The sequence below is a fragment of the Leucoraja erinacea genome, chromosome 10, assembly GCF_028641065.1.
Source record: "Leucoraja erinacea ecotype New England chromosome 10, Leri_hhj_1, whole genome shotgun sequence".
In the NCBI taxonomy this organism is placed as follows: Eukaryota; Metazoa; Chordata; class Chondrichthyes; order Rajiformes; family Rajidae; genus Leucoraja; species Leucoraja erinaceus.
In genome coordinates this window covers 36,869,646-36,888,408 of record NC_073386.1, presented here as the reverse complement: position 1 = coordinate 36,888,408, position 18,763 = coordinate 36,869,646, and the positions used below count along the sequence as shown (strand labels likewise).

Genomic DNA, 18,763 nt, shown 5'->3' with positions numbered 1-18,763 from the left:
CCCGTCATAGTCGCAGCAGGTTGCCAAAAGTTTTTCAACATGTTGCGGAATGACGTCTGTTTGGTGGTGAGTAGTCGCCCAAAAAGTCGTACCTTTTTCAACATGCTGAGAATTTTTGGCAACCTGCTGTGACTATGCTGGGTGCCAGCAAGTCACCAAAAATATTGTGTAAGTGGGACAGGCCCTTAACACTATAGGGAGAACTTGGAAGTGGGAGGGGATGGAGAGAGAGGAAGTAAGGCCTATTTGAAGTTAGAGAAGTCAACATTCATACCACTGGGGTGTAAGCTACCAAAGCAAAATATGAGGTGCTGTTCCTCCAATTTGCGTTGGGCCTCACTCTCACAATGGAGGAGGCCCAGGACATAAAGGTCAGGTTAGGAATGGGAGGGGGAGTTAAAGTGTTGAGCAACTGGGAGATGGTAGATTTAGGCAGACTAAGCGGAGGTGTTCAATGAAACGATCGCCGAGCCTGTGCTTGGTCTCGCCGATATACAGAAGTTGACACCTGGAACAGCGAATACAGTAGATGAAGTTGGAGGAGGTGCAAGTGAACCTCTGCCTCACCTGAAAAGACTGTTGGGGGTCTTCTGATGGAGACAAGGTGTGAGGTAAAGGGACAGGTGTTGCATCTCCTGCAGTTGCAGGGGAAGGTACCTGGGGAGGGGGTGGTTTGGGTGGGAAGGGACGAGTTGACCATGAAGTTGCAGAGGGAACAGTGTCTACGGAAAGCAGAAAGGGGTGGAGATGGGAAAATGTGGCCAGCAGTGGGATCCCGTTGGAGGTGACGAAAGTGTTGGAGGGTTATATGCTGTATATATACAGAACATGAACAAGCAGAAACAATGGGTCTGCCGACATGAACAAGCCGAAACAAGCAGAACTATGTTTACATGTTCTATTGTGCTACTGCATGTAAGAATTTAATTGACAATAAAATACTCTTGACTTCTGACATGCATTTGAAAATGAAAAGATTGATTAGTGGAAATTAGCAGCAAATGTAATGAAAGTGATGAGATCCTCATAGGTGCAGGAGGCAGCACCAATGCAGTTGTCAATGTAAGGGAGAAAGAGTTGGGGAGAGGTGCTAGAGTAAACTTGGAACAATGACTGCTCCATGTAGTCAACATGTGAAGTGTTTCTTTCTCTAGAGATGCTGCCTGACTTACGGGGTATTTGCTGCATCTGAAGCCTTCTGCTTTTCAACATTGAACAACTTCCTTATCCTGATCACACCAATCCTTTCAGTGGCTTCAGAGTATTTGGGTTCATGGAGAACAAGGGATAACCGGTGAACAACCAGTGAAAATGAAACCTGCATTGTGTACTGCAGGCCACGCAGGTCTAAGCAAGAGCTGAGCTTAAATCAGTGGCTCCCAACCTTTTTTTGGCCATGCCCCACCTAACCACCTCTAAAATCCTGATGCCCCCCCCCCCCCCCCATGTGGTGATATATAATTTCACCTGAAGAAGCTTAAAACGCCAATACCTTGGTTTAAACAAGCTTCAAAAGAACATGGCATCCATGAAAAAGGAAAATGAAATAAACAAAAGACAGTTAAAGTTCTGAGCAAGAAATTACTAAAAAATTGTAAAAAAAAGAAAAAAAACATTAGGTGGTATTAAAATAATAATAATGATAAATATGATAATAAAAGAGTATTCACAGGTAATAAAGAGAGAGAAAATTTCTATATTAGAATAATCTCTTATTTTTAAGGGCGCTCAATTGCCCCCCTTAAAAATCAAATTGCCACCCTGTGGGAACCACTGGCTTAAATGAACGAGTGCATCCATGTTTAATATCTTTAGTTCACCAGTAGAGGTCCATGTCTCATCGCAAGAGAAGTAAATGGGTTCTGCTATTTTTAAACTTGTTTTTTTATTTCCATTCCTGCTTTTGAAATTGTCAGGGGAATTTGGATCGCAATGAATTACGTGATCAAATCTTATTTCAGAACACTAAATCTGAAACCATTCTTGTGTTGTAGTGTTGCACTGCTGAAACGCAATCCACCTTACATTCTATGTGTTTGCAAATGTTAAAATGTTCTCATGGTTTTAATCTCATTTATTGCTTTCAACCCAGAGCACGGTAGCAGGAATTAGACAACTCTTTTCTTACAGCAAAGTGCCAGGAGACACAGAAGCAACCCTCTACCCACCAATTATCTTGCGTCATTATCACCAGACAAAATGGCTCCTTGACAGCTGAAATAGAAGTTAATGCAGCCAGATCTCTAGGGGAACTTGCATATATTCCCCCTGTTCGTTTCACAGATCCCAAACTGTCAACAGCAATTATCCAAGCCTATGGAGCACGCTGAATTTAGTGTCATTTTATGTTGGAAATGCATTTTCACACAACATAATGCAAGAACAAGTATTTTGCAAATAATGCACAGGTTTTAACTTTATAATGGCTCTGTATTGTGTGCCTGTTTAAATTCCATTGCTGTACAGTTCATGACACTTTATTTTGAAAATATATTTTTTGTGTGACTTTAGCTCTTCTGCAAGAGAGTCTGTCTAATCCAGTGAATTACAATGTAGACACCTTTGGGCTGCATCCAAAATCTCCATCATGGATATTATTGGAACACAAGCTTCTCAATAGCTCGATTATTGTGGTGGAGCAACCTGAACCGATGTTGAGTGTTTAAAAAACACTTTGCCTTTCCTTCGAATGACCTGGTGCCACACCATTGCTTCCCCCCGCTCCACGTAAATGTAGACTTTAGACATCAGCATGGAAACTGGCTCTTCGGCTCACCAAGTCCACCTCACCCAGCCAACACGCCGCCGTACTCAAAGACGATCCTGCATAGTAGCAACTATTTTTTACACATTTACCAAAGCCAATTCATCTACAAACTTGTACGTCTCTCTCTCTCGTGTGGGAGGAAACAGGAGCACCTGGAGAAAACCCACGCGGTCACATGGAGAACGTACAATCTCCGTAGTCAGCATCCATAGTTAGGATCGAACCCAGGTCTCTAGCACTGTTAAACAGCAATTTTACTGCTGCACCACTAACGATACCAGAGCTAACAGCCCTGAATCACAAACCCATGACTATTTCAAGCACATCACATGCAGGTCATGAGTGCTTTGATGCCCTTGTGCAATTGACACTGGAGAACTAAAATAGCCACTATGCATGGCACCACTTTAGATAAAGCTTTTTGAAATTCATCCGATAGTCAAGGTGTATCAGAAGTAAAAGTTGTTCCTAAATATTCATATTAGATCAGAGTGAAGTGGAGGAACATGCCTAATAGAATTGGTCATCTATATTCACTGAATCTGTTCTGTCCAGCCCCTGGAAACAAGCCCTTCGGACCAACTTGCCCACACCGGCCGACATATCCCAGCTACACTAGTCCCACTTGCCTGCGCTTGGTTCATATCCCTCCAAACTTGTCCTATCCATGTATCTGTCTGATTGTTTCTTAAACAATGGGATAGTCCTAGCCTCAACTACCTTCTCTGGCAGCTTGTTCCATACACCCATCACCTTGTGGGTGAAAAGGTTACCCCTTGCATTCCTATTAAATCTTTTCCCCTTCAACTTGAACCTGCAGTATGATCTCCGGTCCTTGGTTCCCCTACTCTGGGCAAGAGACTCTGCATCTACCCGATCTATTCCTCTCATGATTTTGTACACCTCTATAAGATCACCCCTAATCCTCCTGCACTCCATGGAATAGAGACCCAGCCTGATCAACCTCTCCCTATAACTCACACCCGCTAGTCCTGGCAACATCCTCATAACCCTAGGTACACATAAATGCTGGAGAAACTCAGCGGATGCAGCAGCATCTATGGAGCGGAGGAAATAGGCAACGTTTTGGGCCGAAACCCTTCTTCGGCCCGAAACGTTGCCTATTTCCTTTGCTCCATAGATGCTGCTGCACCCGCTGAGTTTCTCCAGCATTTTTGTGTACCTTCGATTTTCCAGCATCGGCAGTTCCTTCCTAAACACATCCTCATAACCCTTTCTGAACCATTTCAAGCTTGACAATATCTTTCCTATAACATGGTTCCTGGAACTGAGCACAATATTCTAACTGCAGTCTCACCAACATCTTATACAACTGCAACATGACCTCCCAACTTCTATGCTCAATACTCTGACTGATGAAGGCCAAAGTGCCAAAAGCCTTTTTGACCACCTTATCTACCTGCGACTCAACCTTCAAGGAACCATGCACTTGTACTCCTAGATCCCTCTGGTCTACAACACTCCCCAGAGGCCTACCATTTACTGTGCAGTCCTGTCCTTGTTCGACATCCCAAAATGCAACACCTCACACTTCTCGGTGATAATTTCCATCATCTATTCCTCCACCCACCTGGCCAAACAATCCAGATCCTGCTGCAATCTTTCTCAACCATCTTCACTATCTGCAAAACCACCCACTTTTGTATCATCAGCAAACTTGCTAATCTTGCCCTGTGTGTTCTCATCCAAATCATTGATGTAGATGACAAACAGTAACAGGCCTAGCACCGAACACTGAGTCACATCACTAGTCACAGGCCTCCAGTCCAAGAGGCAACCTTCCACAATCACCCTCTGCTTCCTTCCATGGAGCCAATTTGATATCCATTCAGCTATTTCTCCTTGGATCCCACGTGATCTAACCTTCCAGAACAGCCTACTATGCAGAACCTTGTTGAACGCCTTACCGAAATCCATGTACACAACATCTACAGCTCCTCATTGACCTTTTTTGTCACGTCTTCGAAGAAATCAATCAGATTTGGGAGACACGACCTTGCACGTACAAAACCATGCTGACTATCTCTAATCGGCCCTTGCCCGTCCAAATGCCTATATAACCTATCCCTCAGAATACTCCCCCAAGTAGTAACTTTCCAACTATAGATGTTAAGCACACTGGCCTATAGTTCCCAGCATTTTCCCTGTAGCCCTTCTTAAAAAGAGGCACAACATTTGCCACCCTGCAGTCTTTCGGCACCTCTCCTGTATTTAAGGACGACTTGCAAATTTCAAACAGAGTAGCAATGTTACAAAATTTTGAGATTTAAAAAATCAAGTCTGCAATTTATCCCATCAGATAAAGCATAGAAAGAAGTTTAATTTGACACCTAATTCACTTTCATATCTCAAAGGTCGGCGGTCGTGGGTTTGGAGGATAATTTTTAACTTACTACTAGACCAAGTTGGGTCTGTTCCCTCTACGTGCGGTTTTGGGGGGGGGGGGGGGGGGTGGGGGGGGGGGGGGGGGGGGGGGGGGGGGTGGGAGGCGGCATGCAGCGTCACACACACTGACTATCATTCCCCCCCCCCCCCCCCCGCGAACAAACCTCCAAGCGATTTTTCGTCAGCAACTAAGTAGGCTGAACAACCTCGATTTGAATAGCTGAGAGAAAATCGCGTTTTAAACCTGCCGCCCTGTAAACGGCGCCATAATCGCACACACGGGCTGGGACAGATCTGCAGCGACGCTTAAGGTAGGTTTTGCAACATACCTAAACAAAGCTCCCGCAATTTCCTCTCTAGTTTCCCGCAAAGTCCTTGTATATATCTGATCAGGCCCTGGAGATTTGTCTACCTTCATACACGACAGCACCTTTAGAACTTCTTCGACAGTAACACTGACTGTTATCAAGACACTTCCATTGACTGCCCAAGTTCCTCCATCCTATTGTCTTTCTCCTCGGTAAATGCAGAGGAGAAATACACATTGAGGACCTTACCCATCTCCTGTGGCTCCACACAGAGGTGGCTGCTTTGATTCCTGAGAGGTCCCACACTCTCTCTAGTTACCCTTGTCCTCCTTATGTATTTTGGGATTGTCCTTAATGCTACCCGACAGAACTGTCCCCTCTCCCCATTTTCCCTTCTCCTTTTTCAGTGTACTCCTTTAGTTCCTGAAACACCTCCAGGGATGCACATGATCCCAGCTGCCCATACCTATCCCATGCATCCTTCTTGTTTTTGACCAATGCCTCAATTTACCTCGTCAGCCAAGGTTCCTTACGTTTTCCTGCTTTGTCCTTCAATCTAACCGGGACGTACATATCCTGAGCTTTCTTCAGCGCACTTTTATAAACATTCCACTTGGCCTATGTTCCTTTCTCCTCAAATAACCTGCTCCAGGCAACTTGAGTGAGACCTTCTCTCATACCCTCACAGTTGGTATTACCCCAGTTGAGCATTTTAACATGTGGACCCTCTCCGTCCCGATCCATAACTATCTTAAACCTAATTGAACTGTCACTAGTCCCAAATGGCTCCTCCACACACACTTCATGAACTTACCCTTCCCAATTTCCCAATACTAGACCCAACGTTGCCCTTTCACCTGTGGGGGCTTCTACATACTGCTGAATAAAACTCTTCTGGACACTTATGAGGAATTGTATCCCATTTAAACCCTTCACGCTATGATTTTCCCAATCTATATTGGGAAAGTTAAAATCCCCTACTGCATCAACCTTATTTGACCTGCAGCTGTCTGCAATCTCCTGGCACATTTGTGCATCTAATTCCCGTTGACTATTTGGGAGTCTGTAGAACACCCCCAACAAGGTGATCATCCCATTTTTGTTCCTCACCTCCACCTATATAGCCTCATTAGACAAACAATCCATAATGTCATCTCTGATCACTGCTGTGACATCCTCCATCACCGACAATTCAACCCCCCCCCCCCCCCCCCATCTACTTTTTCCCTCACCCCTTGTGATGCCACCATTTTCCTGCTGATCGGGTAAATAACTCTTGCTATTAGTGTTCAGTATTTCACATAGGTCTACCAGCAGTTCACCACAGAAGTGCCAGCAAGTTCAGAATACTCGGCACACATTAATAATTGCAATGGATCCAAAATCCGTTGGTGAATTTTGCTGGGAAAACAGCTGAAGCAACCTGGCAGGAATTTCTCTGGCACTGATTCCAAGGGAGAATAGTTGCCAGGATTATTATTGATTTTAATCATGCTTCAATCATTTGGGTTTATTTGAATGTGTTTTTAGGTGCAATTTTAACATTGATTAACCTTGCTTAACATGTCATGGTCCTGGATCACTTTTGCATGTTTCTGAATGTCAGAAATTTCCACACTCCCAGAAATGCACCTGAAGTTGTTTATTCTAAACATTCATGGCAGCATGTTGCACTCTGCTTCCAATATTCACGTGTTGATCTCAAAGAAAGTACTGTAAGCTTACAGCCCAACCAACAAGGGATGTACTTTCAGGTAAGATAAGCTAAGATAAGACTTCACCAATCTTCAAACATTTTCTGGTCCTCCAGTTTTGACAGAAATTGAAAGATACAGCATGGAAATGGACGTTCAGCCCATTGAGTCCACGTTGACCATCGATCACCTATTCACACTAGTTCTATGTTATTCCGCTTATGCATTCACTCCCCACACACCAGAGACAATTTATAAAGGCCAATTAACTTACAAATCTGCATGTCTTTGGAATGTGGGAGGAAACGGGAGCACATGTATGAAAATTGCCCAGTCACAGGGAGAACATGGAAACTCCACACACACAGCAACTGACAGGATCAAACACGGGTCTTTTGAGGCAGCAATTCTACCAGCTGTGCCATGGTTTGAAAGGAAGACTAGACCAAGTGCTCCCCCAACGCAGCCGTTCCCTACCCGTAGTCCCCACGGGAGACGTGGTCCTCCAACTCAAGCCGTTCCCGAACATAAGATTCCAGCACTCAGCAGTGCGGCTGTTTTTAAATGGCGTCTTTGAGGCGAGAGGCGGGCGCCAGCAGCCGTTATGGTCGCTGGCCAGCAGGAGGCGACAAAATGAGTGAGTGGGGGGGAAGAAGGATTTTATTAAAAATGTGTACATAAACACGACAAAATTTAATGAGGAGTGGATACTTGGAATGAAAAGTGAAATCTCTACCGAAATGAAAAAAAACTCGGCGTTTCTGGGTCTGACGTTGGCGTAGCAATGAATCAAAGGCTGGCAGCCACAAGTCAGGCAGAAACACACACAGCCAGCCAGCAGCCAGCCAGCAGCCACAGAGTTTTAATATTATATAGATAGATAGATATTACTATGCGACAGAGTAATACAGCACAGAAACAGGTCCTTTGGCTCAACTCATCTGCGCCAACCAAGATGAACCATCTAAGCTAGTCCCATTTGCTTGCGTTTGCCTCATACCTCCAAACCCTCCCGAGCCATGTACCTGTCCAAGTGATTTTTAAATGCTGTTATCGTACCCATCTCAACTACTTCCTCTGGCACCTCCCTCCATATACCTATCAGCCCCTTTGAGTGAAAATGTTTCTCCTCATGTTCCTATTAAATTGTGACCCTCCCACCTTAAACCTACGACTTCTGGTTCTTCATTCCTCCTCCCTGGCCTTTCTATTAATTTAGTAAAATGTACGTAGTATATATAAATATAATTTATAGAGTTGCTGGTTGTTGTCCACCAGGCCAGGAGATGCCATGTTTTTAAGGCCTTCTGTTGTGTTGGTTTTTTGATCTTTTGCAGACACTATTTTGGTTCATAGGTTCATGTCATAGGAGTAGAAGTAGGCCTTTTGGCCCATTGAGTCTACTCCGCCATTCAATCATGGCTGATCTACCTTTTCCTCTCAATCCCATTCACCTGACTTATCCCCATAACCCTTGACACCAGTACTAATCAGGAATCTGTCAATCTCTGCCTTAAAAATATTCAATGACTTGACCTCCACAGCCATCTGTGGCAATCAATACCACAGATTCACCACCCTCTGACAAAATAAATTCCTCCTCATCTCCTTTCTGAAGATGCGTCCTTTTATTCTGAGGCTGGTCCCTCTGGTCCTAGACTCTTCCACTAGTTCATTATTGTAGGGCCGAGTTGACAGACATCTGCACTCAGCATTTTTGAACAAAATCATCCCTGAATGATAAAACTCTACCTTCTTTTATATGTTAAGATATTAGCAGCTCCTGCCTGTTCCCATGAAGTTGGCAACTTAAAAACGTGGACAAGTCTGTAGTCTCACAAGACCTTTCACCAAGCAAATAACTGGTTCTTTTCAGCAAGTTCTCAATGGAGTTTGCAGTTGTCATTTGCAAATGACGGCTTTTTGTGTTATTTATTTGAATTCCGGGCCAGTGTTGTAAGGGTTTCAAAACATGCATTTTCTATTGTCTTACTCCATCTATACTTCATGCTGCCTCGGGAAACCAGCCAACGTAATCAAGCACCACATCATACCCAGGTCATTCTGTCTTCTCCCCTCTCCTGTCAGTAGCAAGATATAAACGCCTGAAAGCATGTACAAGATTTAGTTTAGTTTAGAGACAGAACATTGAAACTGGCCCTTCAGCCCTAGTGTGCAGTGAGTGGATGAGTAAGTAGGATAACATCGAACTAGTGTGAATGGGTGATCATTGCAGCCATCAATCACCTGTTCGCACTAGTCCTGTTGTTCCACTTTCTCATTCACTCCCTACTAGGGGCAATTTATAGAGGAAAATGAACCTACAGATCCACACATCTTTGGGATGTGGGAGGAAACAGAGCATTCGGAGGAAACCAACGCAGTCACTGGGAGAACATTAAGAATTTAATGATAAGAGAAGAACAGCATTTTCCCCTCTGTTATCAGGCTATTGACTCTCCAATCCACCCAGTTGGGTCTTTGCACTGTTTTCTATTATGCGCACATTCCGAGTAGCTGTAATACTCCATACTAACTCTATTTTCTTTCTTGCACTACCTTATGCTCACATGTTCGGTATGATTTGCCTGGTTAACACGTGACACAAAGTTTTTCACTGTATCTTGGTTGCAATAATACCAGCATCTACCCGCAATATCACACAAAGGAAGAAAGAACCAGATGAAGTTCGAGAAGAAATGGAAAAGGTGAAGGAATACCCATGCATTAATTTACTAAGTTAATTATTTTCATATTCTGCTAATGATTACTTTTAAACACAATGCTTCTGTATTTTCTACAAGATATACACTTCAATAGAAAAACCCTCAGAAGGTGCTGACTATACACGGATTAGTGAGCAAGGAACTTAATTCCAGGATTAATGAAGGATTCACTGAAACAAGCAGATGAAAGTGACCTCAGGTTATAAGTTACCAATGAGGGGCAGAGAGAATATGGATGCGAGCAAGCACATAGATAGCAAGAATGTAGAAGCAAGGTGTTACAGATGCTGGTTTACATAAACGGAACTCAGAGGTCAGTCTGAAGAAGGATCCCGACCCAAATTGTCATCTATTTGTGTTCTCCAAAGATGCTGCCTGACCCACTAAGTTACTCCAGCATTTTGTGTCCTAAAGACAAACAGGAGAGGGCTCCAGAAAGTTGCATCATGAGCAGAAGGTCCAAAATGTGTAAGGGACTGTTGCTGAGAGTGCCGCAGTATAAAATTGCAAGGAAAGAGTCAAAAGATTAGCCAGATATTGCAAACAGCTAAAATACAACAACAGTATGACTGAACTTGGCAGATAACATGCAGAAGAATGAAAGAAGAATATGTTATTACTTCAGGCTCACTGATGAAAAATTAACATTTGGTAAAAATAATATCACAAACTAAATGCCAAATTGGGCTGAATTAGCACAACTCTATGCACTAGATACTAGTTCTACTCAGAGGTTTCAAGTATTTGGATCACTGAACCCTGGCGAACTTTGATAAGTTATTAAAGAGCATAATCTAGCAGAACCAATAAAATATACAAGAGGATAGAGAAGTGAAATAGGCATCTAAGTAATTTATATTCTTAATCTATGACATCATTTGGTATTTCCAAACATTCTGCTCTTTACCAAAGGCTGAGTGGCTGCAATTAAAGTGAAGACAAGGTTTTCTCTGTTGATTTCAGTAGAAAACAGTTGCCAAGAAACATTGGCTTAGAATTTAAAAAATATATTTATGATAATGTGTTTAATGTATTTTAATTCTTCTAGGGGCTGCACAGTGGCACAACTGGTACAATGCCAGAGACCTAGGTTCAATCCTGACCTCAGTTGCTGTCTGTGTGGAGTTTGCATGGTTTCCCTGTGAATGCATGGGTTACCTCCAGGTGCTCCGGTTTTCGTCTCATATCCCAAAGATGTGCGGATTTGTAGGTTAATTGGCCTCTGTAAATTGCCTCTAGTGTGTTGGAAGTGGATGCAAAAGTAGGACAATATAGAACGTGTGTGAAAGGGTGATTGATGGTCCGTGTGGTCTCGGTGGGCTGAAGGGCCTATTTCCATTCTGTGTCTTTGAATAGATTAAAAAATCAAGTTCATATTTAATAGCTTCCTTGATATATTATGGAATGCTTTTGAAGGTTTGTGAGTCATCAGGATGTATTTTTCTTCTTAGTTTAGTTTAGTTATTGCCATACAATATTTCTGCAGACAGAATTTCAGGGAAACAAATCAGACGAGCTAGGATGAATCATGACGTCCCACTGTAAAACGTGATGGGTTTGACCAATTATAATTGTGAAATTAATCAACGAAAATGGTGTGCATATTATTCTGGTCAGGTATCAACTCTGAACAACTATTTTTAAGAGGCACTCAAAGAAGTGACATTAATGTAAAGTAAATCTGTAATACAGCACCATTCTAATTACACTGCATCATTAAATTGGCTTGGATGACAAACCTGCTTGAGGATATCAGGTTATCTTGGGTAACGTAATTGTTCTAGAGAAAAGAAATCAAGTGATTGCTTTTTATTGTGACAACTAAAACCCTGAGGATTATTTGGACACAAACCCATCACGATTGTGCTTCACCACCAAAGTTACATAGTCACGGCACAACTGCACGTACAGTGCCACCAAAGTCTTGTTGCGGTCAATTATAGCAGGAGAGCTTTTCTGACTAGGGCATCATTTTCAACACATCACAGTTGTAATAGTTCACATCTTTGAACAACGTTGTCATCTGTTAACCTCAAACTTGACTAGAGAGGTAGGAGGAGATGATCATGTGCAAGGTAAGGGGTGCATAGATATTAAAGGCGGGTATTCTGAAGGGATTGGACAGGCGAGATGCAGGAAAAAAAATCCCGATGTTGGGAGAGTTCAGAACCAGGGGTCACAGTTTAAGAATAAGTGATAGGCCATTTAGGACTGAGATGAGGAAAAACTTTTTCACCCAGAGTGTTGCGAATCTGTGGAATTCTCTGCCACAGAAGGCAGTGGAGACCAATTCACTGGATGTTTTCAAGTGAGAGTTAGATATAACTCTTAGCGCTAACAGAATTAAGGGATATGGGGAGAAAACAGGAACGGGGTAGTGATTTTGGATGATCAGCCATGATTATATTGAATGGCAGTGCTGAATCAAAGGGTTGAATGGCCTACTCCTGCACCTTTTTTTGATGTTTCTATGTTTCTAACCAGATTGAGCTCTCGGTGAGAACCCAAAACAATCTGAAGCACACATCCGGTCCCATATGGAATGCATTGTACTCTCCATGGTACTGACCAGGGTAGTATAAGTAATGTTAGCAATAAAAAACATTACTGCAATTGAACAATAGAAAGTCATAAATAGATGGAAGACAAAAAGGGTGCAGCAGAGTCGCAGGGTCAGAGACACAGGTTTGATCCCGAGTATGGGTACTGTCTGAACAGAGTTTTGTACATTCTCCCTGTGACCTCATAGGTTTTCTCCGGGCGCTCCGGCTTCCTCCCACACTTCAAAGGCAGGTTAATTGGCCTCGGAAAACATTGTAAATTGTTCCTGGAGTGCAGGATAGTGCTAGCGTATGGGGATTGCTGGGCTGCGGGAACTCAGTGGGCCGAAGGGCTTGTTTCTGCGCTGTATCTCTAAAATAAACTATACATTAACCATGGTAGTACAAGACATACTAGCAATTCCAAACATTACTTTTATTGAACAATAAAGTCATAAATAGATGCAAAACAAAAGCCCTTTGGCCCATTGAGTCCATAACTACCATTGCCATTCATTTACAGTAATCCTATATTAATCCAATTTTCTATTCTCCCCACAATCACATCAGCTCCCCCCAGATTCTACCATTCACCACCCACTAAGGGCAATTTACAGCAGCCAACCTGTATGTCTTTGGGATGTGGGAGGAAACCTGAGCACTTGGGCGAAAACCATGTGGTCACAGGAAGTACATGCAAACTCCACCGTGACACCACCCGAGGTCAGCAATGAATCCAGGTCACTGGAGCTATGAGCAGCAGTTGTTTTTACCACACCACTATGCCGACAGACATCAAAAATTAATTCCATTTGTCCACCAGTACCAATGTAAATATAGAATGCATTCTATAAAACATAGCAGTCATTGTTTTTACTTCAGATGAGCAAAGTTCCAAATAATAAAACTGACAATAGACACAAAATGTTGGAGTAACTTAGCGGGTTAGGCACTACCTTACCTATTGAGTTACTCCAGCATGTTGTATCTATCCTCGGTATAAACCAGCATCTGCAGTTCCTTTCTACACAATGAAACCAACAAACCTGAAACTGAACATGGCACAAGAATTGCTCTCAAGATGATTACTGATATCATTCATTCTCCAAGCTGATGGAAGGTTAGTCTCTGTGGATTCACTCAGCCTTTCCAGCTCCCTAACCAAGCATAGGTTTGAACTGCAATAAAAAGGAACTGCAGATGCTGGCTTATACCAAAGATGGACACAAAATGTTGGAGTAACTCAGCGGGTCAGGCAGCATCTCTGGAGAAAATGGATAGGTGAATTTTCGGGTCGGGTCCTGAAGGTTGTCTGAAGAAGGGTCCCGACCTGAAATGTCACCTATTCATTTTTTCCAGAGATGCCGCCTGACCCGCTGAGTTACTTTAGCATGGTGTGTCCACGGTAGGTTTGAACTGGGTGTAGCTGATGTGAATGGATTGTGTCCTAACCACACTCAGAGGTGGTTTTCACCATAAATTGGAACCTAGCGCAGCAATAGTTGCCCTCTATGTGGTCTACTTCTGACACCACGGTTTGATGCAGAAGATGATGAAAACATCAGATGTATCATCGCAAATTATCTAAATCAATGTTCAGCATTCTACAATTCATCGACGAACACAACTGCAAGTGTTGTCTAAACAATGCCTCAACACAGTATCAGTACTATTAGTATTTAATATGTGCATAAGGTATGAATATTTTGGAATAAAAGAATAATGACTGGAGAAAATAAATCTGCTTTCTTTTTGAATGCTACTCTGTGGTAGCAATATATTTTGTAAACTCAACCATGCATTTTGTTTTAGGATGTAGTTTTTCCAATTATGTGGTTGTTATACAGACACCGCATTTCACATTTGCCTGTGGATACACACAAGATGTTTGTGGGTAACATTACTGGGACATCTCAGGGGAGGAAAGGAAGGAAGGAATCTGGAACAGTGAAAACACAGGCAGCAACATATGGCTCGGAATTTGCAGTGGATGACATTACAAATTGGATTGCTGTTAGTGATCGGACTAACAGCTGATGCAGTTGCCAGTAGTTTTAACAAATGAAAACACCTTATTTTGCCAAGCACTGATAATGATTGAAAAAAAACCCTCTAAACTTGACATGTCCTTTTTTTGTGCTCTGTCCCCTCTAACCCATTCCGAGATGTCATTGGGTTATGGTGGAGGTCTGACCCCGCCAGGTGCCACATAAAATAGATCTGCAACATGACCAAACCAAGCCGGGAAACATGAATTTGCAATGGCAACCTCGGGCAGCAGCTCACAGTCCGTCTACAGTCAGTTTAGTGAGAGATTCCTTAATTACTGTGACTCAAGAGGCCCTTCTGGTCATTTAACTCTCAGAGAAGCAATACCAACAATTCCATTATTTTCCCTATTCTGTCTCTCTCTCTCTCGTGCCAATGAATGTGCCCTTTTGAAGACTTTTTTGTCACTTATTTACTGTAAAAGATAATTTTCCAGCAGCCAATTAATCTGTACACCTTTGAGGAGTGGGAGGAAGCTGCAATACACAGTAGAAAACAGAGCCGTTTTGGAGAAAATGTAGAAACTCAACACAGACATCACCCAATTCCACCATTGAACCAAGGTCTCTGAAACTGTGGGACAACAACAATAACTTCTGTGTGCAAAGCAATCAGATTTCTCTGCCTATTTTTTTTTTAATAAACTTGACATACAAACAATTGAATACAACTGTGCTCATCATAACTGGTTTCCAAAATCAACACAAACTTTGTGTCCCTCTGCACCCATAAAAATTTTGGTTGTATAAACCAATTATGTTTGTATACATTTTCATGTCAATGATACATTAGCCAACATCATCCCCATTTTGGGATTGTGTTGGCTCCAACCTAAGACCTCACCCAGATCTGGAAGAACGCTGCAAATTAACGATGGATCCAATGAACATTGGACCCGGTATTTTTGAAATTCTTTGCAAATGTGCAGGTGTGCAGCCAATTGCATCATACAGTTTGCACTAATATCTGTTCCTTCTCTACGAGTTTAAGATGAAGCTGCAGTGCAATCCAAATACATAGTCAATCACAATGCTGACTGTTTCCTCAAGAGATGGAAGGCAAATCTATTCAAGCTCTCTCCTTGAGCCCTGAGGTCACTGAACACCACACTGACATTTACCTTCTGATATGATTGTCACACATGGGAAGAAGATTGCTATTTCTCCAAACACTTTTGGTATGACAGTTTCAACAATTAGCCGCCATACTTTCCTCATTCAAAAGGAAATGTGCTGAGTTTCATGCATTATTGTCTGGAAATTCACCCTCAATAGCACTAAATATGCATGTTGGCTACAAGAATATATTCAATTCAACTTTCAATATTCAATTCACTGAATTGAGTTGAATTAATTTTAGAAACAGAATACAATGCTTGGAATTTAGTATTTAGAGACTTTTGTGCTAAGTCCCAAGGCTTTTTTCTATACACCTGCTTTCAGCAAGATAGTAATCATAAAGGCTTTGCAATTTTGAATCCTGCTTTTACTTCTGATTCAGATAAGAAGTTTGTCATCAGTCCCGCTCTGAATTGTAACATCAAAATACAAGCAGAATTTTAATGTTATCTTGGTTTTATTCACTGCTGTGCTTAACTTCCTTTGCCTCCAGAGAAAATCCACTTATCCTATAATAGAATTCCTAAATAAATTGCCATAAGGATAATTTTACATAAATTGTTCACATATTTCAGAATGCTGAATACAATGCCATCTGCTTTTAAACTAGTGGATGTAATTAGAAATTGCACCACTTTGCATTTCAATCAGCCATCTGTCTTGCCACTTGGACAACACCTACGGATTGGGAGGAAAGTACAACACCATTTCATAGGGAACGAGAGCAAGAGCTATAACGTTCTTCAATTCTTTGCCTTGACTCATCAGTCAGCATAGATTTGTATGCACAAAGCAGCAAAAGAGAACAATCCTACCTGAATGTTGCAATGAACACTTGGCCAAGTGCAAGGTCTTTAGTCTGGTTATTGTATCCATAGAAGATGTCCCTGAACAAAGTCTGATTCAGAGAAATGTTGGCCTCAGCACAGTCTGAGCCACCGGTGCAGGATTCAGAAACAAGTTGGCACATCCGTCCATCTGAAGTCAGTTTGTATTCTTCAATGCAACTGGATAAAAAATACAAGTTGGTTGACAATGAAACAAGCAGACACATAACTTCACCTTCACTTAAAACTGCAAATCACACAATCAAAAACGATTGTGTTAATACCAAACATAATCATCTGGGAGAAATTAGGGAAATCAAGGATTAGGAGGTACCAGAAAAGAAAAACAAATTAGATGGGGTGGTAACACACTATTTTCATTTCAGTTATCACAATAATTATGTAAGGAGTGGAAGTTCCATATAATAGAATTCAGAGAATGATAAACAATATACCCTGTGTGACATGAGTTATCAATAATGATGCAATGATACTTTGCTGCTACATGTCCAATGTTTAAGAGCCATCAACCTGAAACATTAATGTTGTTTATTTTCCCTCAAATGCAGTCTGACGTGCAAAGAGTTTTCAGTTATTCGGTCAGAGTCTTAAGAGCACAGAAACAGGACCTTCCTCCTAACTTGTCATGGCCACCAAGATGCCCTATGCTGACCAAGATGCACATGCTGACCAAGATTTCTATGGTTTTATTTTCAGATTTCTTAGATCTGTAGTTTTCTTTGCTGCATCATCCAAAAATTAAACCTATCCAGATACAAACATGCCTCAGTTCCTTAACTTCCCAATCGTATGGGTGGTAGAGTGGTGAAGTTGGTAGAGCTGCTGCCTTTCAGCGCCAAAGACACAGGTTCGATCCTGACCTTGGGTGGTGTATCTGTGGAGCTTGCTTGTTCTCCCTGTGACTGCGTGGGTTTTCTCAATGTGCTCTGGTTTCTTCCAACATCCGAAAGACTATGGTTTTGTAGATTAATTGACCTCTGCAAATTGTCCCTGGTGTATCGGGAGTGGATGAGAAAGTGGGATAACATTAAACATGTGAACTTTTGATCAATTGATCAGTATGATCTTGGTGGGCCGAAGGGCTTATTTCCATGCTATTTCTTACAATTCATCAATTTCAATCAATGTCTCAAAAAGTTCATGTTTTTTTCCAACAACATAAAGCAAGGCGTTTGTGAAATATTTGGTAAAATCTCTTGTATTTTTCTATTCTATTACCATAGCAGCAACAGTAAGTCATAAACATATGAAACAGTTAAAAATGCGTTGCCTTATGCAGAACGCCTATATAATAAGATTAAGTAGGAGAAAAACTCATGCTCAGATTTTTGTTTTTGTTCCTTGATTGGTCAATAAATAATGATATTCCTACGACTCTTTAAAGATAACACCAACTTAATTAGCACTGAATGCAAGAAATATGAAAAGTCACAAACAATTAAAACACAAAATAGCTTCTTAACTTTTTCATCGTTTTAATTAGTCCTTTTAAAAATATCAAATGGAAAACCTCATGCTTATCTGCGGAATAAATCAGGAACTGCTGTTGCAGTAATTGTTTGCGGGGACAGTGATGAATCCTGTGAACTTCTTCACAGTCAGAATAAAGCTAGAAATGCCAAAAAAAATGTTGCAAAAAACACACTGTAACCATACATACATTATCTTATGACTACTGATAAGAGAATATTAACCTGAAACACAATCTATTTTCTCATTACAAATTGGTTGAGTATTTCCAGTATATATTTTTTCTGATTTCAGGCATCCCTCTTATTTTTGGAAGACATTCATCATTCACCTATAACCAACAGCTAAAGGTTTTATTCAGTTTTGGGTATCTGTTTACATGAGCTAAATACTTTAAAACATGGGGGATCCAAATGTGAAATCAGAATTTGGTGACCACACCACCTCCCTTTTTTACTTTGCATAACTTCTAGTTCTGTGGGTAACTAACTCCATTACTATTTAGCATGTAATAACAGAAGTCTTCAATACTCAGAAAAGGTTGAATTTTATTTTCCCCTAAGTTAAACGTTTTCAGAATTTATCACAGACGTAAGCACACATTAACCCCAGCATTTGTGTGAAAGATTGAGAATAAAGGGGGATTTTCCCCAACAAGCTTTGATTTCATATTCACAGTTAACAGAGTAACTGCAACTTACAATGTAGTTTGCAAACATCGACCATCAAATTACAACATTTCAGCTGTATCCATGATACACGAGCCCCATGGTGCGCACCTTTCACAGAAGGCCTCCCGCCTCTCTATGAACACCATGTACTCCCTCTCCAGGGACA

At 41.6% G+C, this 18,763-nt stretch overlaps 1 protein-coding gene across 1 annotated transcript in view; it reads right to left on the bottom strand.

Annotated features, from left to right (window-relative positions):
* astn1 (astrotactin 1) overlaps positions 1–18,763 on the bottom strand; it is a 1,772,582-nt gene that overhangs the window by 598,694 nt on the left and 1,155,125 nt on the right. Inside the window, exon 13 of the mRNA XM_055641960.1 lies at positions 16,424–16,615. Coding sequence (XP_055497935.1) covers positions 16,424–16,615 — 192 coding nt within the window. The remainder of the gene's footprint in view (positions 1–16,423; positions 16,616–18,763) is intronic.